The sequence below is a fragment of the Leuciscus leuciscus genome, assembly GCF_965113295.1.
Source record: "Leuciscus leuciscus genome assembly, chromosome: 12".
NCBI classification, from domain to species: Eukaryota; Metazoa; Chordata; class Actinopteri; order Cypriniformes; family Leuciscidae; genus Leuciscus; species Leuciscus leuciscus.
In genome coordinates, this window is record NC_138736.1 from 20,920,069 (window position 1) to 20,944,471 (window position 24,403).

General features: G+C 37.6%; 1 protein-coding gene across 2 annotated transcripts; it reads left to right on the top strand.

The window, feature by feature from the left end:
* Nucleotides 1-455: 455 nt before the first annotated feature.
* Nucleotides 456-24,324, top strand: LOC309511542 (ubiquitin-conjugating enzyme E2 E1). Of its 2 annotated transcripts, none has more exons than XM_082186818.1 (6): nucleotides 456-538; nucleotides 1,185-1,345; nucleotides 4,706-4,756; nucleotides 20,064-20,196; nucleotides 22,441-22,588; nucleotides 23,881-24,324. In XM_082186818.1, exons 2-6 carry the CDS (start codon nucleotides 1,191-1,193, stop codon nucleotides 23,976-23,978), a joined length of 585 nt encoding a protein of 194 aa, XP_082042944.1. In that variant the 5' UTR covers nucleotides 456-538; nucleotides 1,185-1,190; the 3' UTR covers nucleotides 23,979-24,324. The 2 variants fall into 2 exon arrangements, with proteins under 2 accessions (XP_082042944.1, XP_082042945.1); XM_082186819.1 differs by lacking the exon at nucleotides 456-538 and adding an exon at nucleotides 790-1,017.
* Nucleotides 24,325-24,403: the final 79 nt, after the last annotated feature.

Genomic DNA, 24,403 nt, shown 5'->3' on the forward strand with positions numbered 1-24,403 from the left:
TGTACAGTAGAAGTATTGTGTAAATTAAGTTTTATAAAGTAACAAAAGAGCAAATAAACGAGTAATAGCCTATTACCTAATAAATAAAACAACCAATGTGATCAACAGGCCTAATAATAAGTACCACACAATAATTAAGCTAATTCATAATCAATAAAGATATTTATGTGTGTGTTCTCTGTGCGTTGTATTTTTTTTTTTTTTTTGTGCTATTATAGCACAATTAAAAAAAATACAACGTAGGCCTACTTTACAGAGAACACACACATGCATGTAAACGTGTAAAAAAAAAACATTAATAATAAAATATAAATAAAATAAAATAAAATAGGTTGGAGTGGATTCATATGAAAAGATTGTTAATTGCCTTTTAACTGTCCGTTGACACTCCAACTCTTCAAGGACCATTTTGTGCTGATATTACGTGTTTGAGAGTCTGTCTCTCTCTCTCTCTCTCTCTCTCTCTCTCTCTCTCTCTCGCAGCACTTCCGCTCTGAGAGACACGCGCGTCCACGGACACACACCGACACAAAGAGAGGTACACAACCCTTCAAACCTTACAATATACTTCACATTTCTATCATGTTTACGTCGGTGGTGCGTTAGGATGCCTTTATTCTCGTCTGTATTGTAAGGGTCAGAAACAATTACCCATCGATGTTAAATGAAGATTGAGCTCAGGCAACTACGATCCTATAGTTATGACGACACAATTACTGTGTTTTTACCGTATCTATTCACCGGATTTGTGGGACGGGGTAAAGTTGGAGTTTGGTGAACTCGACATTAATGCGTGTTTGTGCTTGACTTCCTTCGGTTTAATCTCGTGTCATTGATCGCGTGTGTAGCCTACGGACTCGGTTCGATCAGATTCAGCGTTGGGACAAACACAAACGACGGATTAACGTTAACGTCTGACCGTTTAGAGGTGGTTTTACTGTTATTCTGAGATGAAACAAGGAGTAACGTTAGGCTAATCGCGCAGGATCGCGTCGTGTTGTTGATCTGGAGTTAAAGGTCAAACCAGCGTCGAAACACTTGATACATGGTTACATTCATACATTGTTACACCCCCATTGCATCGTTACACATTGTTAAATCTTTGCGTAGATACGCTGTTCTATTCTCACAGTTTTTTTACCAAATTTTTCTCAATGAAGTGTATGTTTGTTTCTCTCTCATAGATCGGGATGTCGGATGAGGACTCGCGAGCCAGCTCTAGTTCATCCTCCTCTTCATCCTCCTCCACCCATCAGCAGCAGGAGAAAGACACACCTGGGAAAAAGAGAGACAACAAAGCCAACATGAGCAAGACCTCTAAACTCCTCTCCACCAGCGCCAAGAGGTGAGCAGACCCCATGAGTCCCCACTCCTAGACTACATTCAGACTGTGGGCAAATGTGGCCCAAAGCTGATTTTTTATTTTTTATTTTTATGTGACTCAAATCTAGTCTGGCTATCACCAGACCAAGCTCAATCTTTTAAGATTGAACATTGGTCTGGGGAGTCTGCTATGTATTCTCTACTGCACAAGAGGCATGATCAACGGGCATAGTTCAAATGACTCTGTACGCAGTTGGATAGTCCTTCAACCAATCAGACCAACGATCCGGGTGAAGTACTTTACAGAGCGACGCGAAAACTCCAGGCAGGAAATGTGTAACCAAACGTGTTCATTAGCGATGTTTGGCATTAGCAGGTTATGCCAAAAAAACCCTTGAAAGTTAGTGGTATTTACACCCAATCGAGCGATTTGTTTGCTAAAAAGAAGCCATTGAGCATCGTCGAGAGGTTAAAAGGAATTGGACTGAGCCATAACAGATTGGATTAAACACGGCAGGTAGATAAGGCCGTTTTTGACTGGTTCCCGCAAATTTGTAAAGGAAGCAGCAGAGATAAATGTACAGGTTTCCAGCCTGAGCTGCAGGACGAAATCAAATCGCCGGGAGGTCAGGCTGGGTTTACCCAGTCTAATTCAAATCTGTTTTTCTCATGACAGTGTGAACAGCTCAAACCACATGGTATCTGATCTTTTCAATTCCGATTTGTGCCACTTCCATGTGTGGTACTAAATCTGATACAGGCTAGATGTTTTGCAATGTGATCTCAGTCTGAACAGTCAAATTCCTACGACTCAAGATTTTACAAACCCGAAGTTATCAAGACAGTTGTGAAAGGTGGATTCAGATGAGCATTGTGTCAAATTATTTCAATCGAATTTAAGTGAGCCTTAAAGATAAGCAAATATTTAATAACTACAGAGATTGTTTCAAAATAGAAATGAAAACATAAGTTGAAAAATTAAGTGTTTGGTGGTATAGTCCAAGTGACTACAGTGGCTCAACCATAAGTTTATCAAGCGACGAGAATACTTTTTGTGCGAAAAACAAACAAAAATAACAACTTTATTCAACTATTCATTTTCTTCTGTGTGGGCCTCTGAGTGAGTTCACGTAGTGTAACAGCGCAGCGCTTCTGGGTTGTAGGTCAGAACGTAGGCTCATTATTGGCCGACACTGGTCACAGGGTTTTAAGTCGTTTTCGCGAATCTATGTGAATAGGAATTGTTTTGACAATCGACACGCATGTACGCGAAAACGCAAAGGAAAAACGTCTTTGTTTTAAGCATATCGTTGTCGTGTAAACGTACCCTTAGTTATGAACTACATAAATCGCTTAAAACGGGGGTGTCCAATACTGCTCCTAGAGGGCCACTAGGGATGGGTATCGTTAAGGTTTTAACGGTATTACTACTCTTACCGATACTCCTTATCGATCTGGTACTTTAACGGTATTCTTATCGGTTCTTTTTGTTATATTAAAAAAGGGGAAAAATAATTTAGAACATAATTAATATTACTTTATATTTTGAAATGTAAAATAAATATCTATAGCAAAAGAAAAAGCAATGCTTTAACAAAACAAATAAAACATGTATGTTATGCAGAAGGGTGCAGGCTTTTGTGTTTTATATAGACAGACAGGACGCCAAAGAAAAAGAATACAATAAAACAAATATACAAATTATATACCCAGTGCTTTAATTTCAGTAATGTCCACTGACATTACTGTTCAGGAGTAATATGGGTTAAAAAGACATCTAATAAAGTCAGATGTAAAATAACACTGCATAGTTTATCATAGATAGATTAAAGCTTATATCATTCAAGAGCTGTGACTGATTTTCTCTTTGCCTTTTGTTGTTTGATTCACATTAATGGAGCAATCGACAGCAGGATTATTAGACTGCTGCCTCTTTAAGACCAAATGCAGATCTAATCATTATTAAGCCTCATATTTTCTCCCAACTATTTACGCCGATTTAAGACATAAACTGTATTTAAGTGAATAAACTGTTTAAGTGAATCTCCAAGATGGCCATTTTGACATATTTGTGTATTTGATCGTTTAGATGCGCACACGAAGCCCAAAATATACGTTGCTTGTCTCGTTGCGGTGTGTTTCGGAGCGTGCGCCGCATTATCTATTGCTTCAATTTTGGTACTTTTAATAGCCTTTTATTATCAAACGCGTCCCGCAGTTTAGCAACAGTAGGCTATAGACTACATTTTACAACAATCACCGATCGTGCAGATTCTGACGTTACGTTTGGGTTTTAGGGAGAAATGACAGCGCATCGCTCTGTGAAGGGAAGGAAGTTGCGCTGGAGAGAATGTGGCTTTAGTTTTTAATGGTTACACCTCAAATATCTTCTTTTTTATAATCATTGGAAGCCAAAATCTAAATCTAAAATAAAATTAGTTTAATATCAAAGATCTAAAGTGTAACCTTTTGAATGTTCTGTTCTCATCGTCACTCATTAAGCAGGGCTGTTGTGTTGTGCGCGCCGTGGCTTTGCGTGAAAGATCTCTCTCTCTCTCTCTCTCACACACACACACACACACACACACACACACACACACACACACACACACACACACACACACACACACACACACACACACTCTCTCTCTCTCTTTAGCAAAAATGCATCACAGACAAATGGTTCAATATTATTATATATAGAAGTGGCTGGCGAGATTAAATTCGCAAGATAATAATTTCTTAATAGCAATAATAAATAGCACGTGTACTTTCATAATTTCTCCAGTACCGACAGCAGAACCGATAACGTCCGAGCTTAACGATCCAGCGGTCTTTCAAAATTCAGCACCGGGGCCCGTTTAATACCGGGTTTTATTAAACAGTTGTCCATTAAAACAAGCATTGTGCTGGAACTCATTTTTGGCTTTGCAGCCTTTGATTTGATTAACCTCAATTATTTTGACACTGACTGGTGTTATTAGACCATCAATGTCAAAATGACATCTTTCATGTTTTATAAGCATCCTAAAAAATTAACTTGTAAAACTTTTTTTGTCATCGAGTGGAGTGGTGCATAAATGTGTGCAGCAGAGCGGCATGAAGAATATTAAATATTGAGGGGGGGATAATTTGGCCATATCTTATTATTGTCAAAGGTTGTTACAGGCCTGTCATCAGATGCCATTTTTATCCTTTCATCAACCATGGAACCGCACACACAGGATTTTGGGATAGCAGAGGCAGCCAATGATACAATTATGCTGCCTTCAAAAGCCGACCAGATGAAGGATTTGAAGGCGCCGTCACGTCGTCTTAGGCAGGGTTTTTTTTTTTTTTTTTTTTTGACAACTGGATTCACAGCTTTCATGTCTTCTTTCAGGATTCAGAAAGAGCTAGCTGACATCATGTTGGACCCCCCACCAAACTGCAGGTGAGGAAATGCTTCGGCTTTATTTGAAATTCTCCACTTGCATTAGTGGGTATCAATGTTTGGTTCATGCTTGATTAAAGAACCAGATGCAACAAACAGACTTCTTACAGCAAATAGAGGTGCGGCCACATAAGCAAGATTTTGTTGGCCAAAAAAGGTCCATTGTCTATTGTCAATAGAGTAGCTATGTATGAAGCACAGCTTGCACAGAAGTCACTTTCAAACAAAAAATCTTTTTGTTGGTGAAGATGGCGAATTTGTGTCACCAACTTGAACACGAGCAAAATCTGCTCAGGGTACTTTGTCCATTAGACTCCTAATTGCACAGATTCCTATTGAAATTTCGGCAAGCAGTGGTAATGTGACCACTCTTTAACTCTGGTCTTGTTTGTAGTTGTTGCAGTGTATCCTCTAGCTCTTTAATTGTGTGGTTGGCATCAGTTGCCTGTCTAAATACATTCATGCAACTGATTCATAGAGGTCAAAGTGTGGTTGATGCTGTAGCAGTGTCATGTTCTAGATAACCCGTAAACCTTTCCCAGCAGTTGTTGTCTCAGGAGTGAGGGATAAGCTACTTATTGAATAAAATACTTAACTTTTATTTTGTTTTGTCTAAGAGTAGAATATCAGTAAAGTGTGTTATATATTTGACCCAGAGAGCTCCAGTCTAACCCCCTGAGCACGATATGCTCACCAGAACAGCAGGATCTGATGTGTTTGTGGGGTCAAGTTGGTAATAAATGTAAAAAATGTGTCTAATTTATGTGACTTTTCCAGAAAACACAGTATAACAGAGAGTGTGGAATCATTATATTATCTTTGATTATCTTGTTGGCTCTTGACAAGTTGCTTTTGTTCCAATTTTGTAAGTCGCTTTGGAACAGCATCTGCTAAATGCAAATGTAAATCTCTGTTGTATGGTGATATTGATATGGTGTTGGCAATATTGTTAAGAGGAAATGCATGTGCTATTATAATTTTGATGTTGGGTAATGCAGGGGGATTTTAGCCTTTCATTAGTACTGGGTCACAGGCTCTCCTTTAAAAAAAAGTGTCCCCATATTTCAATCCTTTTTTTGATAATATTTCACGAGTTTGTTTTACCATATAATCTTTAAGCTAATAAGGTTAAGCGTATTTGGCTTGCTGTCCGCAATGGAGGGGCTCAAGGAAGCAGCTTCAGCTCGAGCTTAGATATACCCCCAGTGGGACTACTAATGTTTGGATGATGAGTTATACTGTAGTAGCAAGATGCCTAAATTATGTTGGTGGAGTTGGGGAGGTGGAGGGATGCCAAAACAGCTGATGCCAGAGCAAGGTGAGTGGCTGCTTATATGCCCCAGCAGTTAATTGAAAGATTAGATGTTCACTTCTCCCAAAATTACATTGTGAACTTCATACTGCAACTAATTGCAATTTATGTGAAGTCGTTCCCAATCTGCATGTACGGTAAAGAGCTGCTTCACTGGTGTCAAATGGTTTTAAAATCTTTGCGAGTTTTGTTTCCTACAATGGACTGTAGATTAAGATCTACCTCATCTAGCGTTCTTTTGTGTTCTCGACCCTATAAAGGAGTGTTTCTCAACTCCAGTCCTCGGAACCCACCTCCCAGAATGTTTTAGATGTCTCCCTATTCAATACACTAAGAAGTAGGGCTGGGAGAAAAAATCGTTTCACCTAAATCTCGCAATTTTTTTTCTTAGGATTTAAAATAGATTTTTTTAATTCCAGAATCGATAATAATTCAAATTAAATTGCTTTATTTTTGTCCTTGCTTATAGACGAGGTTGACAGAAGTTAGCCACTTTTGTTCCAACAGAGGATGAAATGTCGTTATCTATGAGACGAGTGCTGAGTGACGTAATGTCCCAAGTGGACGCGTGAAAGCGACGTGAGACTGAATGCACTGAAAAGCCCTCGCGCTACTCATATGCTGAGAGAGAGATAAGACAATAGAGCTGCACGATTCATCTTTAAAAGACTGTGATCTTGATTCAAACCCCTGCGCGATCTTCCAATTCGTCTGTCTATTAAACCTTTGACAAAATCATATCGCAACATTCAAATCTGTGTTGGCGCAGAAACGTTGTCATGAAACAGCCTAACAAAGTATTTTCAACCTCATAGTATCTTTATTTCTGTGATACAAAAGTTTAAAGTTCAGATATAAACACTGACGTCTATGGTAGCGATCAAAATAGAGTAAATCATCTTTTGATAGAAACGTGGCGTTTAAAATAACGCATTTATCGATTACATTGTTTTGCCACTAGGTGGCGACAAGTGACTGTTTAATTTATTTGTTATTGAATCATTTATGCAAGAGAATGTAGTACTGTGTGATGCTTCTGAAATAAAACTCAGGAAGATGTGATGAATTGTTTTTGTTAATATGACTCATCTTGTACATCATGTATGGTCTGTATAAGTGTATGATTTAGCTTTTCCCCACGGTCTAGTGTTAAAAAAACAACAACAAAACGTAATACTTGTAGAATCACAAAAAAAAAATGCATCTAAAACATTCTGGTAGGTTGCTCCCCAGGACTGGAATTGAGAAAAACTGCTATAAATTATCCTGTTACAATTTCGCTGTGCGGAACTGCTGCAAACGATTCAGTGCGTGAGTGAACTGTCCGAATGAATCAAACTGAACCGCTAACAGTTTCCAATCTTTTGCTAAACCCATTTAACTGATTAGATCAGAAGAGTGATTTATTCATGAATCTGGCATAGATTGATTCTTAACAGCTGATAGAAAACACATGACATGATTGCGGAAATATTATTAAGGACAGTGATTCTCTCAGGTCAGTTTTGTGGTAATCTCAATCGTCAGACAAGGATTTATCACTAAGGGCCATGGCGCACTAAGCCGATGGTTGGCTGTCGGTGAGTGTTTGTCAGGCTAGTTTTTGCGGTGTGTTCCACACGTTGGCGGGAGTTCGGCCGATTCAGCATGTTGAATCAGCGTCAGGGCCATCGGCGATAGAGATATCGCTCTGATTGGCTATTCAGTTTAGCGAGCAATTCAGAGCACAGGAATAAAAGCGAAAGTGAGCAAAGAAGCCAAGACAGCACAAACAGAAGGCTGTTCTTCTAATTTTGTCATCTTACATGATCATTCCAATATGCAGATATTTCCATAACAATATGATCTGCCTGGAATGAAGAAAGTGATCAATATGATTGATATTCAAAATGGTAAGCAAGTGCCACTTTGTTTACAGTTTGTATATCTACAGTCCTAGTTTTGGTTTTCCCTTTCTGAATGACACGTATAGATTATTGATAACTGCTGATAAAGATAGTAGTCTCCTTACACGCAGGTGTACAACTCGCATGCTAGTTAGCTGTCAGCTGCACTCCTTTTGTTGTGTTTAATCGCTGCTGGTTCTTTGACATCAGGGGCTCGTTCTTCGTACGTTGCTTATTACATCCGAGATCAAATGACACATCCAAGATAATATCATCGTGCTAATCATGATCTGGCTAACTCGGTTCTTCGAACACACTTGCCGGATAGGATTAGTATCGCTGGATTGAGTTATCTGAGATAATTGCGCGTTCATGCGCTGGGTTAAAAGGGGACATGTATCGATAGTAGAAACATTGATCAGCAACGCTGCTATTGGCTGTTCAGCATGGCCAAAGAGCGCGCACAGTTTTTCTCCGCAGCAGAGCAAGAACTAATAGTCGAAGTTTATTCGGAATTTTAATGTTTTAATGCAAAACGCCAGGGAACACCTCAAAGTCTGCAAAAGCCAGGAGAGAGGGCTGGCAAAAAGTAGCAGACAATTTAAATCCGTTAGAAGTGGCCATGTTAGATGTTTTTTTATCACTTATTAGCCTATATTTTTGTATTTGAATAATTGCATAATTACTTTGTTCATTGTAATGTCAGAGTCACCACACTAGAACATGGGAACAAACAAAAGTGAAGTACAAAAATATTCTACATAATGGTAATTTTTTTGTTATATTATAGTCTCTTTTATAAAAGACACTGTTAAATAAATGGTTGGCTGTTTATAAAAGCAACCAAGAAAAAGGCTGAGCAAAAAAAAAAAAAAGAACACTGTAAAATAATTTTTGCTGCATTAAATTAAGGCTGTATAGTCATTTCAACTGTTAAATCTTGAGTAATGATGAATTGCTTTGACAAAACTAATAAACTTATATTAATGTAAAAATATTTTTCCAGAGTGTAGTTCATAATGACATTGTGTTTTCCTCTTTTGTGCACTTTTACATAATACACCAACACTTGTATCTGTTCCCAAGAAAGTGGTGGCTGAAATATGTGCAGTAAGTGGACATTTTTTTTATAACTTTCCAAAGGAAAGAAAGTATAAGACTTTGTAATGTCCATTTGTTTCCATTGCACTGGACAGTGAATAAACCCTCTCAGATAACTGTCATATGGAGGAACTAGCCTACCTGCAAGTGCATAAATAACTTTACTTCATTTATACTTGTATGCTTTATGGCAGCAATATAAGTGTCAGGATTCCACATCTACAGAAAGGCCTACAGAAGAGTCAGCACAGACAGAGGAGACATAGGCCTACAGGTGGGCAGTGGATAGACAACTTTTCCTTTTTATTTGTTGCATGAGGCATGTGTCTAATATCTCTTGTTGCAGGCACTTGAACACTGGCTTTTCTTTACAAAGAACAATTGAAATAAAACTCAAGGAACTAAGTATATTGGTCTTTTATTAAACTTTTCATTATATTATAATGAAAAGTTTTTTTTAGTTTTTTTTTGGGCAATGTTGTGTAATATGGCACATGCAGCAATGTCACAGGCCCTGTCAGGTGTGCAAACCTCAGACTTATCATACACTGAAATCTTCACTTTAGTTAGCCAAAGTTCATTTCATTGTGTGCCCTTGTCCTGACTCCTGGCTACTGCATTGTAACTGGTTTGGGTCAGGGAATGGGGTCATAAACACCTGTCTGCAGGCAGGAACATGTCATAATCACCTATGAAGAAATGCAGTTCTGTTAGGATCAGCATAAGTGTATGTAATACAGTGAGCTTGATATTTAATTGTGGAACTTTCCTTAACACTTTCAAATAATGTGCATAAATGTGAATCTCTGAAAATTCTTAAGTCATGCACAGATCCTGGCCATTTTGCTTTCACATTTGTGATATGGAAGATTTTAGTCAACTGACTTTTTTTATTTGATATTTATTAATCTGGAATATTAAGACTCCCAATAGTAACTGGGCTGCACATTTACATTGTGAACCCCCTTTCTGTTCACATAATCCCCTTCATTGAGGCCTTGATGGCAGTCTATGGAAGCCTATAGTCTATGGTACCAATCACGTTAGTGAAGCCTGAGTGACATACTGTAATCGGCATGGTCATGATTGCATGATCTTCATAAAAAATGATAGGCAAAAAAAAAAAAAAAAAAAAAAAAACTGCTTTAAAAAAACTGCTTTACAACATTGGGTCTTAAAAACCTAAAACTGTTTTTTAAACCTAAAAGCGCCAGGTAAACTCCGAATGACACGACAGACAGCACTTTCCATCAAGTTCTCCGCATCTCCAATAGTGTAAAGGAAAGAGCCACTCGCAAATAATCATAGGGCAATGCAAACAGTTTGTGCTGTAGTTAAAGCCCGACTCCGACAAGTCGAAAATAATGTGCGTTTCCAACAAATTAATAATGTAAACGACAATCTCACGAGTCACGAGAAAAAAATTTCAATCTCAGAAAGTGCACTATCGCGCTGCGCTGGACTTCCCGTATCAGCTCCGCTTATGAAGCCGGGATCTAATCCTGTTTACATGAAATAAGCCTGCTCCCGAGCAGGTTCAAGTTTGCGCACCTGTTGCTATGACAGCAAGTCCAGGATGAGCGTCGAAGAACCAAACAATCCAAGATCATGCCAAATCGCCAACAATCAAATCCAGCTAACTGAGTTAGCGACGTACGAAGAACGAGCCCCAGCTTGGTGTGTCACGGCTTTAATGCGGTACTGGGACACAGTTTTTTCACGGGGGATGCCCCAGTAAAAACTGTCTAATGACACCCCTGTTGTAGTGTTGATTTGTATTCAAAAAACAAGGATTTTGTAAAAAAAATTTGCTGGTCCAGATAGGCAAATAGTTCAGATTTTTACTTGACCACTTTGCAATAAAAACAAATTCTAAGATTAAAAAATTTCTCCCATAATGTCTTCCCCATCATCAGATAATCCATTTCAGGTGCAGAAGTATAGACAACAATAAACAACTTAATGTAATTGTTTCCATGGTTAGAAAGATGCTCTATGGAAAACCTTTTAAGTCGTAGATGAGACCAAATAATTGTTTGGGTGGGTTTGTTTGTCTGTTGTTTGAAATGTTTCCTTTTGTTGGTATTCTGTAGTTGAAGATTGTGGTAAACCTCGCTGATCTTACATACGGTTATTGATCAGTGTCATTCTGAGGAAGTATCATACTTTGTCGCTTAAGCCCCTTTCACACAGCGCTTTGAACCCGGGAAATTGCCGGCAAATTGCCTGAGCGCCTTCTGTGTGAACGCAAACACGACCCGGGATTGATGCCGGGATCGATGCCGGGTTGGGGACCTAGTAACATTGCCGTGTTCAGTCCCGGAACGCGCACTGTGTGAACAAAAGCCGTAATAATGCCGTGTCGTAGTGATGACGCTGAAGCCGGGATCGGTCGCCAGCTGTGAAACGGTACGTAATGCGCAAGTTTATGATCGAATCAGAGAAAAAAATGCACAAGCGTGGTTTCTCGTGAGAGAGATCACAGCTCATAAGCAAACTTAAGACGCTGCTGAGATTACAAGTCACATCGATGTCACGTGTCTTTACGGGATTTTTACGGGTTGTGTGTGAACCTGATTCTGATTCCGGAAAATCACTGGCAGTGTGAATGAACCAAAATCAAACGAACCCGGGTCAAATCCCGGGTCACTTGATCCGTGTATTTTCCGGAATCTCTGTGTGAAAGGGGCTTTAGTGAGATGTGATTTGATGAGTGAAAAATATGGTGTTAGATGTGGGCAAATACTGCTTTTTTTAGGCTCATGTCTGTAACTCCACAGAAATGTTCCAATATGAATTATTTTGTGACTGTATCTGAAGGTTACTCAGAACTGCACAGCTGACACACCTCGTCTTTAAACGACTCTTCATCTCTTTTATTTCATGTGTCCATACTTATTAGCTGATTTTACTTGCTCGCTCTTTTATATTTAGGCAAAAAAAAAATGTGCCTAAATATATATATTTTTTATTGCCCCGATTTATTATCAGTGTTTGCTAAAGCCAAACACACGCTACATTATTGAAGCTTGCTGCTCTCATGTTTTGAGTCTGCTACAAAGGGATCAGATCATAGCCAACTGACAGCTCTAGCCAATGATGACTAGTCTATATAGACAATATAGACAAGTCTAGTTAGTGCACTTGTGAGATGCAACAGATTTCAAATAGATTTTTAATAAATGGCCATAAAATCCAATAGACTGTTTGGTTGGCTGTTGCTAGATTTTTGCTTGGGTGTCTCACAAAGCCTGGCCTTTGCCTGACGACACAAGGTCTAGGCTCCATAGCTTCTGCAATTGGCCAAGAACCACCCAGTTAGTCAGGAGGCCATGTCACTGACATATACAGTGACAAATCACAGTTTTGTTTCCTTTTACCGTGATTTTTGGGGCAGGTAAATGTTGTTACAATAACAGGCCTGCATGCTATAACAGACTGACCCCAGGTTTCCCGTTGGAGTTTTTACCTCTTTTTCCTCCTCACTTTTTAAATCGCTTGCATTGCGTGTCCACTGGAGCAGAGCAGAGTGAGCATTTTCAGCTCATTCCTCACTTGGTGCCAGTACATTATGAATGTCCATGCGGCCTTAATGTGCATTATACTTTTGCTTTTTGCAATTCAGGGGTGGCAATTGCTTGAAATGGTGGGTTCATTATTATGCTTAATGGAAAAACACAAACCAGTACAATGACAAACTTGCTTAAATAGTCGCTTTTACATTTCGCTTTGAAACGAAATCTTCTGCCATTGTCTTGTCACTCAAGAGGGAGGCGAAGTGAGGTGAAATCTATCTCCTGCTGCTGATCTGTGCTTTGACTCTTGTTCGGTTCATGCTGAATTGAGCAGTGTCTGACGAAATTATTTGTTTTACAATAAAAATCAAAACGGCAATGTTGGCAAGTGATGCATTGACTGTTGCAGCAAGCCTAATGTGAGATGACAAACAACAAAATAAAATCACTCAGGAATCCAAAGGGTCGGCCTAGCTCAGAAAATAGCACTTTTCCTGTATCCCATGCGTACATGTGAACACATTTATTTTAAATTCAATGCCTCAAGCAAAACTCTTGAATAATTTCTTTCTTTTTTTTTTTTGCTGTAAACTTTTTTATTTATTTTTATTCAGCATTTAGGAAAACCTGTAGGTTTAGACTTTTGCCTTTGCGAAAGTTTTTTCAGTTTAGGGTGTCATATGAAGAAAAAAAAGTACAAATAAATGGCACCAGTTTGGAACGATTTGGATGACATGGGGTGGAGAGTTTTTTATTAAATTTTTTATTATTTAAGAAAAGGTCATCGCTTACAGGGTTTCTTTAATGTCACAAATTGAGCTCAAACCAACAGCACTGTTTTGGAGCAATTTGGACTGCATGGGGTGGAGAGTGATGTCCCTGCCCCGAATTATATTTGTTATTTCAAATAAATACAATGTTCATTTTAACAGCACAAACAGGCACTAATCGCACAAACATCTGATACCAGTTTTGTGTGATTTAAATGAAATGGGGTGGAGAGTGACATTACAGCTCACGAATGAAATGTTATATCTGTGAAAGGAAAACAGTACAGTGTTTGTTTTAACAGCGCAAACCACCATAACTATTTGGAGTGATTTGAACAATGAGTGATGGTACACAACTAAAACAATAGTGTTTAATATCTCAAACACTACGCCAGCCCACACGTTTGCGGCACAAACGAATAGCATAGATTTGGGGATTAGGCCTATTTTTTTTTGTTTTATGGGGTGCTAACTTTACAGAGGTGAACAAACCATGTGATTTGAGGTTTCATTCATGTCTGTAGTTCATCAGATCACTAACTCTTGAATGAGCAATAGCCTAGTAATAGTGTTTGCCTTTGCAGGAAGCGCTAACCTATATTCTTCCTCTGTTTATGTGTTTTATTGTATTGTTCTTTTTTTTTCTTTTTTTTCTAAGACATCAGACCTCTGGCTTTCTCACGTGTGTGTGTGTGTGTGTGTGTGTGTGTGTGTGTTGTGTTTCAAAGCAGAAGTTGGCATTGTAAATTCTCCAGAGGATCCTGTGACCTTTGATGTTGTCACACAAGTGTGTGTGTTTATAGATGTCAGCTCAGAAATTGTTGTAGGACAAACAGAACCTGTTTTAGAGCGGCTGTTCTCAGGGGCTTGTGCCTGTTATGCCATGCAAACTTTCAACTACATTAAAGAGAACAGTCGCTTTGCATCTGAAGACATTGAGGAATTCTAATAGCTCAGTGTTACTTGTGAACAGATATAAGGCCTTGCAGTTGTTTCTGGTCTCACTACTGTAGTATCTGACAGACTTGTGAAGTGATTCTCTATAGCGAAGTTAAGCTGCTCTTTGTAGTGGGACTTTTGGTGAAGAGGTGAACACTTTAACTTTGCATGGGTTTGCAGTTGAATGTGAAATGAAAAAGATAATGAAATAGCCTGTCTCCATAATTATAGTCAATGCTGCTGTTATTATTGCTCATGTGACTGCTTGGGTGTTTGATACAGCAGTAGGACATGAGACTGTGCGGTTGGTCTGTTTCGAATCACACATAAGTAGTAGATGTCTTTCTTTATCCACACCTTTTTTTGTTTGTTTTTTACAAACCATATTGATAAATATGTTTATGGTGCAGCTATTGTTCGATGTTATTTATTACGAGCAAAAATAGGTTCAGTGCAAAACTCTGTTTGCACCTACACTCCTGCTACACAGAACCGCACTGCTCACACTGTGAATGCTGTAACCTGCTAATATGGTCACCTGGGGCAATTTGCACTGCATGCAGTCTAAAACAAACTTATGTTTTTTACAACAGACGATTTAAAATGAAGTAAAGTGAAATTCTGAGGATTTTTGCTTGTAGTATGTGATGAGGCAATTTAATATATGACACCAATATTAAATAGATAATTACAAATTTGTAATTAAAATAACAATAAGCAAGTGATCAAACAATGTGTTTTGTACCCATATCTACAGATGAAGGTGGTTGATGGTCAGTATAACACTAAAATATACACAACCATTCAAACATTTTATATATAGAGAGAGAGATTTGTTTTAAAGTCTGTTATGCTCACCAAGGCTGTACAAACAGTAATATTGTGAAATATTATCACACGATCCTTTAGAAATCATTCTAATATGCTGATTTGATGCTCAAACATTTCTTATTATCAATGTTGAAAACCGTTGTGCTGCTTTGTATTTTTGTGGAAACCGTGATACATTTTTTCAGGATTCTTTAATGAATAGAAAGTTTAAAATTTCATATTGGAATCTTTTGTAACAAATGGTTTTACATTCAGTTTTGATCAGTTTAATACATTCTTGCTAAATGTATTAATTCATTCATTTTTTTTTTTTAGTTTTGAGTCAAGTTTTGTTGCTGGGTAAACTTGAGCCTAAATTTGCCTTGCAGATTATTTTTAGGATATATATGTTGGTCAGATTATTTGCACTGCTCTGAAAACACAGAGGGGCAGGTGTGTTTAGCCAACTTTTATACAAGCTGTAAATGAAGTTCCTGCTATGAAGTTTCAGATCTGTAATTTAACATTAAAAATATTCTTTCAGCTTGTCTTGCACCTGTGTTAATATTCACCTTCTGTTGCTATAAGTAAAATGGTCAGTGGAGCTTCCTCTGGTTCTGTGCTTGATTGTCTTTAAGATAATAGCCTAAGCACGTTTATTCTATATTATGTAACGGCTTTGATCTGAAACCACACCACTTGGCATGGCTAATAAAGGAATTCCTTCATTCCTGTAAACAAATATATTGCCTTTGCACGTTTACATCAAATATGGCCTTTGTACGGGAACCGAAAAACCATCTGCATTCCTCATCCAATGCAGATGAACACCATATTAAAGTAGGGCTGCTGGGTTATGGAAAAAAATTTAATCACATTATGGTCACACATTATGTTGACCAAAATTTCCCAAAATAGGTCATTTTGTAATCATGATTATTTAACATGAATAGGTGTGGGCGATATGACCAAAATCTTATGAGCAATTATTTTCACAGTATATATGAAGTGTATATTTGGCTGGAAATAAGCTTACTATGATGAAATAAGATTACTATTGATTATCAATGGCACAGGCAGACAGCAGCAGGTATATTAGGCTGCTTTAACTTAATACCTAATGCATGGGTGCAATATACTGATACATAGGGCTGTGCGATATAGCAAAAAAATGATCACAATATGTTTCATATCGTTAGGTATCGATAATTATTGAAATTTCTTTATAACCCTTTTTTTTTTTAAGACAAGTAGAAATGTTTGTATTTAAACCACTGTTTTTTGTTTTTATCCACATTATTAAGGCCAACAACAAATTATATTAGTTTTAGCAGTCACAAATATCTTCTTAATGTCTTATATTAAGATAATAAAGTAAGTGTTAAAGAAACTCTTGAACTTAATAAAATGTTACAAAATGTGTGCAGTGTAAAAGTAGAACAATCAAAGCAAACTTTGAGGTAGATCAACATCTGTAATAAGTAGGGTTGAAACGGTTCACTAAATTCATGGTTCGATACGACACAGTGGTGTCACGGTTAGGTACGTTTTCGATACAGCAAAAAGAAAGAAATGCCAGAGAAATTTCCTTGATTTAAAAAAATACAATTATTTAAGTGTTTTCCTACATCTTGAAACTTTTAGTTTTATAAAAGGGGGTAATATTTGAAGGATGAACAAATAATGTTTTTGTCATCACATTAAAAATAACATTTTAAATATGATAATATTTGAGTTTTGAAGTGCTGGAAAAGATGTGTGACGTACTTGAAAGCATTTTACTATTCCTGCCAAACTAGGATATTGTTAGTGTTACTACATTAAATCCATGGTGAATGTTGCTGATCTGTGGACTTAAAGCCTATAACTAGTTCATTCATGGCACAATATTTCTCCTGGTTTCCATGCCAGTGCTGTTTGATCCGTTAATAACGGAGAAATTTGAATGCTTCTTACTAGATCTCGTAGCGATGTTATTAATGCTCAAATGCTTTCTTTACTGGATCAATTAGCGTTGTGTAGTAACCGTGTCGCTTGATTAAGATCGGCTCGCGCTGCACTGGCATTGGTCCAAACTGATAAACGGTCCGTGAAGCACAAAATAATGAGTAGTGCAGTTTCGTTCCACTCTCATTATGTTTGCCATTTGATGTAGGGCAACGTTGTGGTAGTCGCTCCAGCGATGCGCATTTTAATGAAAATATCATACATTTTTTACATCGTTACCGACAATGGTGTACCGTCGATAAATAGCCTACCTGATACTGGTTTATCGGCCAGCCCTACTGATACACATGCAAATTTGCAAATAACATGAAATCGTGCTTAAACCGATTTGCCTTAGTGCGATTATGAAATTGAAATGACTGCAATCACAGTTTGTTAATGGAGAACGACTCTCGTCAAATGCTGCTCCATCTGAAACCACTGTGAGTTTGAGTCGCTTATAACGTGCATTTGAAAAGCAACGTGTCAAACATCTTTCATCATTTATGAACCTCTTGTCCAACAAAAGACATTTAATAATATGTTCTTACTCCAAACTCACTTCATAACGACAGTTGAGCATCCTTCTGTCAGATGATTTACACAGAATAAGGCAGTCGTTTGTTTATTAGTCATGTTTAATCGATCAAATCGTTTCAATCGTCTATTTATTCAGCTACATGGTATGATGCCCATAGGGGTTTCCTGGAATGACGTGCATTATCTTGCTTCTGCAGGGCATATTTGGAGTTTCTGCGTGAGAGCGCCCTCTGACTTTCAGATGGATCAGCATTTACTACTGATCACAGACAGAGCCGTGCCTGACTGACAAGCTGCGCATAAAATAATCGCAGCCTTTGACAAATTGTGAGCGGTTTAATTTCTTAATTGTGCAGCCTTATAATGCAGTATGCCATTCTTCCTTTTTCGGACCAGAAAAGGCTAATAAAAAAAAGTCCCACTCGCAATCGTTTATGGCGCTATGGCAGTGAACAGCGACCAGAATCAAGCTTTTAAAAAATATACAATAGGGTTTGGTAATTAAGCAACTGAAATGTAATGTATTTATCGAAAATCAGTCTTCTGTGCATGGCTACTCGACGCCATTAGCGCCGCAGTTCACTCCGACATGCCCAGAGAAAAGCACACAAGTTATGAGAAATCAAGACTAAGAAAAACACAACATTTAAGGATGAACTATTTCTTTAAATGGGTGATGAACTGAGAAATCAAAATCAAAATTTCCTTGAGCTTTTGACATATAAGAGATCATCATACTATAATAATATCCTGTAAGTTTCAGAACTGAAAACTACCTTGTTAGTCCAATACAAACTTTTATAGACATCAGGCTCAGCAAACGACTCGTTTTTCAAAGTGGGGAACTATGACGTCAAAGAGGATAAAACACCGCCTCCACAAAAGAAGATCAACGCCTACTTCAACACGGCCTGTTTAGCCCTGCCCGCCGATTCGCCCAAACATGCTAAATAACATAGGACGACATGATAATTGCTAAACCGGATCGAGCTACTTCCAAGCAATAAACATGCTGTTTACTAAATATTGTGCAGTGCCTGTTTGTGGAAGAAGACAGTCTGCATAAGCTTCCTTCGGATTCCAGCACGGTTAAACTTTATTAAATCAGTCAATCACAATTTCCCGACACGGATCTGCCAGCAACATGTAAGTAACCATGTGTATTCTAATGCCTGATCTGCGATCAGTGATTTCTGTGTAATTATTCAACTTCAGATATTTCTCTTAAAATCGTTCAATACTGTTTATGCATCAGTGACTAAACGATCAACTTCACATAATTTCTCGTAGAATTATGAAAATAATATTTTTTAAACTGAAAGCGATCAAAGAACGATCCCTTTCCAATCGCCCAAGCTGTCAATCAAACAGCACAGTGCGAGCCGCGAGAGCTTATCTGGACACTTACCAAACTCGTGATGAAATAATGACACTGTTACACTACACAACGAAGCTCTTACTGTGTATTCACATCGTGTTTGCATTGTGATTTGGTGTAAGCATTTGTGAGAGTGCAAAAATTGTGTTGCAATGATAAGATCTTTATTCACGCGATCAACAGACTGTCTGTCATCTGCTCAGTCAGTGCTCATCATGCTGCAACCTTTCATGTGATGGAATAGATTTAAATATAATGCTTTAAACGATACTTTTCACGATTTGTTAATCTCGATAGCTGTAATAGTAAAAACGTAGTAAAAGTTTTCGAGAGAGTTCATAATACTAACTATTTCATATGCAAGCATGTCAGCCAATCACAGCAGTGGGCGTTTGCACTGCAGTCTCACAGCAGACACGCCCCTTAAAACAGAGCGTTCAAATCTGAGGCTGAAATCAGGCTTGGAAAAATGGCTTTTATTTATAAATTATGACAATTTTTTATGTAAAAATCATACTAACATTATAAGTGCACCCCAGGCAACATTATAAAATAATAAAACAATCCAGTTCATGACCCCTTTAAGACTTACCAACAGTGTGTTTTTGTGAATACTTGCCAAGTCTGGCATTTTGACTTGTTTTTGTTTGTATTTGAACTACCACGCCTACCGCAGATCAAAGAATCCTCCTTATTTTTAACGTAATGGCGGGCGCAGATATTTGTAAATTCGGTGTGTCTGGCTTTCGGTGTCATCCGCTTCCAAATATTTTTAGCTGTGCTAAACCGCTTGTTATACTGCTTGATATTGCAAACTGGTATTTCTTACCATAGTAGTTCAATGTATTGTCTTAATTTTAAACACACTGGTTTGTAGCACAAATCGTTTTTCCATTTGCTGCACTGTTCTTCTCGCACATTCACAGAAAACAGCTTGCATGTGGTTAAAAATAAATTATTACATGCACTATTTTGATGTATTTCTAGACAAAGCTGCTTAAAATTCTACATATATAACACACTTTTGTGCTATTGTTTGAGAAAATTAACCTTTCTGCTTCTGTTCTCAGTGCCGGCCCTAAAGGAGACAACATTTATGAGTGGAGGTCCACTATCCTGGGTCCTCCAGGTTCAGTGTATGAGGGAGGAGTGTTCTTCCTGGACATCGCTTTCACACCAGACTACCCCTTCAAACCACCCAAGGTCAGAGCCTTCCTCCAGCTCCTTGTTACCATCAATTAAATCAATATTAATAATGCACACATACATCTGACAACATAATGACTTTGTTCACACAGTTAGTGTTTGGGATCAGTAACATTTTTAAAAATCAATTAATACATTTATTTAGCAACAATGTATTATTTATTTACACTCTTCAAAAAATCTATTTCAAGTAAATGTGTTCTTTTGAACTTTCGATTCCTCAAAATTAAAATTCAGCTTTTCCATCACAGGAATAAAATGATTTTTTAAAATGTTTTTTTATGTTTTAAAAAAATCTTACTGACCCAAACTTTTGAATGGTAGTTTATTTCAGCGGCGTTTGTAGAGTTTGATCATCAGGCCCCTCACCCCTGCCCCCATGTCTTTTAAGAATTGAATTGTTACTATTAGGCGGATAGTTTTGACTAAATTCCTATTGAACGAGTCTCAGAAACTGTTTGACATTCCAGGGCAGTAGCGTTATGATATTTTGTCCAAAAAAACCTAAAAACACCACTTTTTCCCTGGATTTTTTTTTCTTTTCGTATTAACATTTTATAGGAGGATTGTCTAACTTTCTGACTGCATCATACTGCTGTTTTCTGACATTATTCATAACCTGAGAGAGGTGAAAAACACTTATATTAGTTTGACAGCAAAGAATAACTTATGAGGCACATGCCTAATGCCATATTTTAATGATGTGACAGACAACACAAACTGACACTTAATGCATTCAACATAACCTTTCATTATCAAATTGTGCATGAACAGAACCATATTTAGAAATTCAAACAGGGCTGACAGACATATTCAACTAAAAAGAGCTGGCAAGAATGTTGAAAGCAAAAAAACACACAAAAAAAAACATGCAGTTACTTGCTTTTAGTGTTCACCTGATTTCATTGTTTGTGATATTGTGAAATAGATTATAGAGCATATTTACATATCAGACAGGAACTGGGGCCGTAAAGAGGAAGGAAGTGAGGGGGTGTGCAAATTATTATTTTTTTTTTTAAGAAAAGCCTCTGGTTTAGGATTAAATGAGCTATCAGTTTGTCAATAAACAAAGTTAATAGTGAATAACTACGACAAAAACACAAAAGTCCTTCACAGTGGCCAGAGGGAATTTAAGCCATTCCTCTTCCAGAACAGTTGCCAGGTCACTATGTGATGCTGGTGGAGGAAAATGTTTTCTGACTTGCTCCTCCAAAATACTCTCAAACATATTTAGATCTGATGACTGTGCAGGCCATGGGAGATGTTAAACTTCACTTTCATGTTCATCAAAACATTCTGTCACAAGTCTTTCTGTGTGTATTTGTGCATTATCATGCTGATACTTGGCACCCCCTTCAGGCTACAATGTTAGAACCATTAGGTGCACATGGTCCTCCAGAATGGTTTGGTAGTCCTTGGCAGTGCATCAAGCACAGTAGAGAATGCCATGATATTTCAGCCCAAACCATTACCGTGCTTCACTATTAAGCCTCTTTACACCATAACCAATGACTATAGATTTAGAAAGACTGTTCACTCCTATTACTAATGAATGGGAGAAACTGCAACGCGCAATATGGCGTAATACAAAAGTACAAGAGCCAATCGCTGATAGGTAATGTCTTTGCGTCACTGGAGTTGCCATTAGAAGCTCCGGTTCCCATAGAAACCTGACACTCGAGCTTAGGACTGCACATGTGCATTGGCTGGTCTAGCCTGAAAATTAAGCTTTTAACGCTATTTGAGCATAAGAAACAACATTTATGGGACAGTTCATGTCAGATTTTGTTGCCGATTTTTAAATCTGTTATTTAAATGCGAGTTCGACAAGCAGTTTTTGAGATTTCAGGATTCCCCCATTCAGATAGAGGACTTGGTGTTGGATGCCCGAAATAGCTGTCCGAAAGCGTTGGAAATATGGCCAGACAATAGTGAACCGACTTTCCTTGAAAGAGACTTTGCTGTAACCCAACCCCTGTACATTTCACTGCAAATACTATCTTAGTATCTATACATTAATGAATGGTTCTCTCAAAAATAAAAATAATTGTATTTTGTCATAAAAGACTCTTATCATTCCAAACCCATAAGATTCTCATTCATCATTTAAACAAAAATTAGGATATAATAAACTTTGACACTATAGAAAGTTCATAAAGAGATCATAAGATAAATCTAAATGAATCAAGCAATTTAAGTTATTTGAGTCTTAACAAATCTTGTCCTGTTCTGATCTCTCAGGTGACGTTTCGCACGAGAATCTACCACTGCAACATCAACAGTCAGGGTGTGATCTGTCTGGACATCCTGAAGGACAACTGGAGCCCAGCACTCACCATCTCCAAAGTGCTGCTGTCCATCTGCTCTCTACTCACAGACTGTAACCCTGGTAAGATACACAACCATGTGAAACACTTCTAACTTGTCTAACAAGAAGTGGTTGAAAAGAGCTGATTTGCTGGTCATGGGCTGAAGCTCCAGTGTTTGTCAGTATGTTGGAGCTCCACCTGTTTGACCTAGACTACAGAAAAGGCAGTTACAGGTGTGGGCATATATGCAGTTGCTTAATGCTCATGTATAAAACTGCGTACAAAAACGAAAATGCTTTTTAAAATGTATTTATTATCTTAAATTTGCTTTCTTTTTTTCCTTCTTTTAAAAAATAATAATTTTAGACTTTTTAAAATTCAATAATTTTAATAATGCTGAATAAAAAAAATACAAGCCAATAAAATAACCTTACTTTTATTTAAAGTAACACAAAAAATTTACTGAAATATATTAATATAAAAAATCAATATATTGTTCTTTATTCAGTTCTGTGCAACAGAATCAGATTTAACAGATTTAGTTTTTTGACCAATTATTCAAATAATGAATGAGCAACTGAGCTCTGCACGTGCATAGAGGGGAATATTGAACAGATCTTCACACCACGCCATGATAATTGCTAAAGCGAGAGTGAAACCAGAGTGCTGAACGCTGTGGGGCAGGGTAGGGCGGCATACATTTTTGGCCGTTTTTCTCTTTCAGCCAGAAACCGAAAATGCCATTTAGCAATAATTTTCGGCAGCCAAAATTTCGGTGCATCCCTATTCTCAATTACTGAAATATTGGAAGAAAAATATAAATATTGTAGTGGGGGTTTATATAAATGTATCTCTAAAGGGAACTGTTACTCATACAAAGAAATGAACACATGCAAAAACGAGAGAATCAACTACATTTTAATATATAATAGTTGTATTCAATGCATGTTTTTTTCCTGTAAGCTTTTTGTTTTTCTATGCATTTTATTTTATTTATTTTTTTCATAGTAAATAAAACTTGTATCAGTTTTTTGCCTTTTTTGCCAAATAATTGTCCGATAAATATCTTAACCAAGTTTAGTGTTTTGTTCTTCCCTCATATTTAAAATATTTAAAAACTACAAATATTTTCCTCGTATTTTGATGGTTTAATCGAACATGTAGGGTCATAAAAAACTAAATCCCCACCTGACATCACTTTTGACCACTAATGAGGTGTTCAAAGGACTTCAGTTCAGTTGCTTAAGGTTCCCTTTTGATTTAAATACTACCTTAGAAATCTGCCTATATAGATTGTAGATCTAGCTCACTAGGTTTTGAAACTAAGCCAATGAATTTTAACCTGAAGAAACATGTGACTGTTCTTCTACAGCTGATCCTCTGGTAGGAAGCATTGCCACGCAGTACACAACCAACAGACCAGAGCACGACAGGATAGCCAAACAGTGGACCAAACGCTACGCCACATAATTTCCTCTGACTGCAGAGCATTGGCCTGTCAGACATCTGTGGGGGGGATGGGGGAGGAATGGGGATCCATAGGGTAGAGATACAGGGTGGATTTTATGATGAAATTTAAATTCCCATTTCAATTATTTTGTCTTTCCTTTTTTGTGTGTTTGTTTCCCTCGGCTCAAGTAGCATCATGATTTGACAAAAATGGATCTTAATGTGTGTTTTCTTTGCCGCCTTGTTGTAAATTGATCTTTTTTTGGAGCTTTGTCATTCTTGTCAAATGAAGTCATGGCATGAGCCTTTAGCAAGATTGTTCCATGTATGTATTTTCCCCACCAATATTAAAGTTGAAGTTGGTGTACACTGTCGTGCAGTATCTTTCATGCCAACAACAATGCAATAATTCAGGTGGAAACACTGATTTTAGATTTCTAGTACAG

Bases quoted from the DNA above. Each gene is read 5' to 3' on its own strand.
- LOC309511542 (XM_082186818.1), top strand. From the start codon at position 1,191: ATGTCGGATGAGGACTCGCGAGCCAGCTCTAGTTCATCCTCCTCTTCA. The intron at 20,197-22,440 runs GTCAGAGCCTTC...CTGATCTCTCAG, and splicing joins ACCCCTTCAAACCACCCAAG to GTGACGTTTCGCACGAGAAT. The intron at 22,589-23,880 runs GTAAGATACACA...GTTCTTCTACAG, and splicing joins ACTCACAGACTGTAACCCTG to CTGATCCTCTGGTAGGAAGC.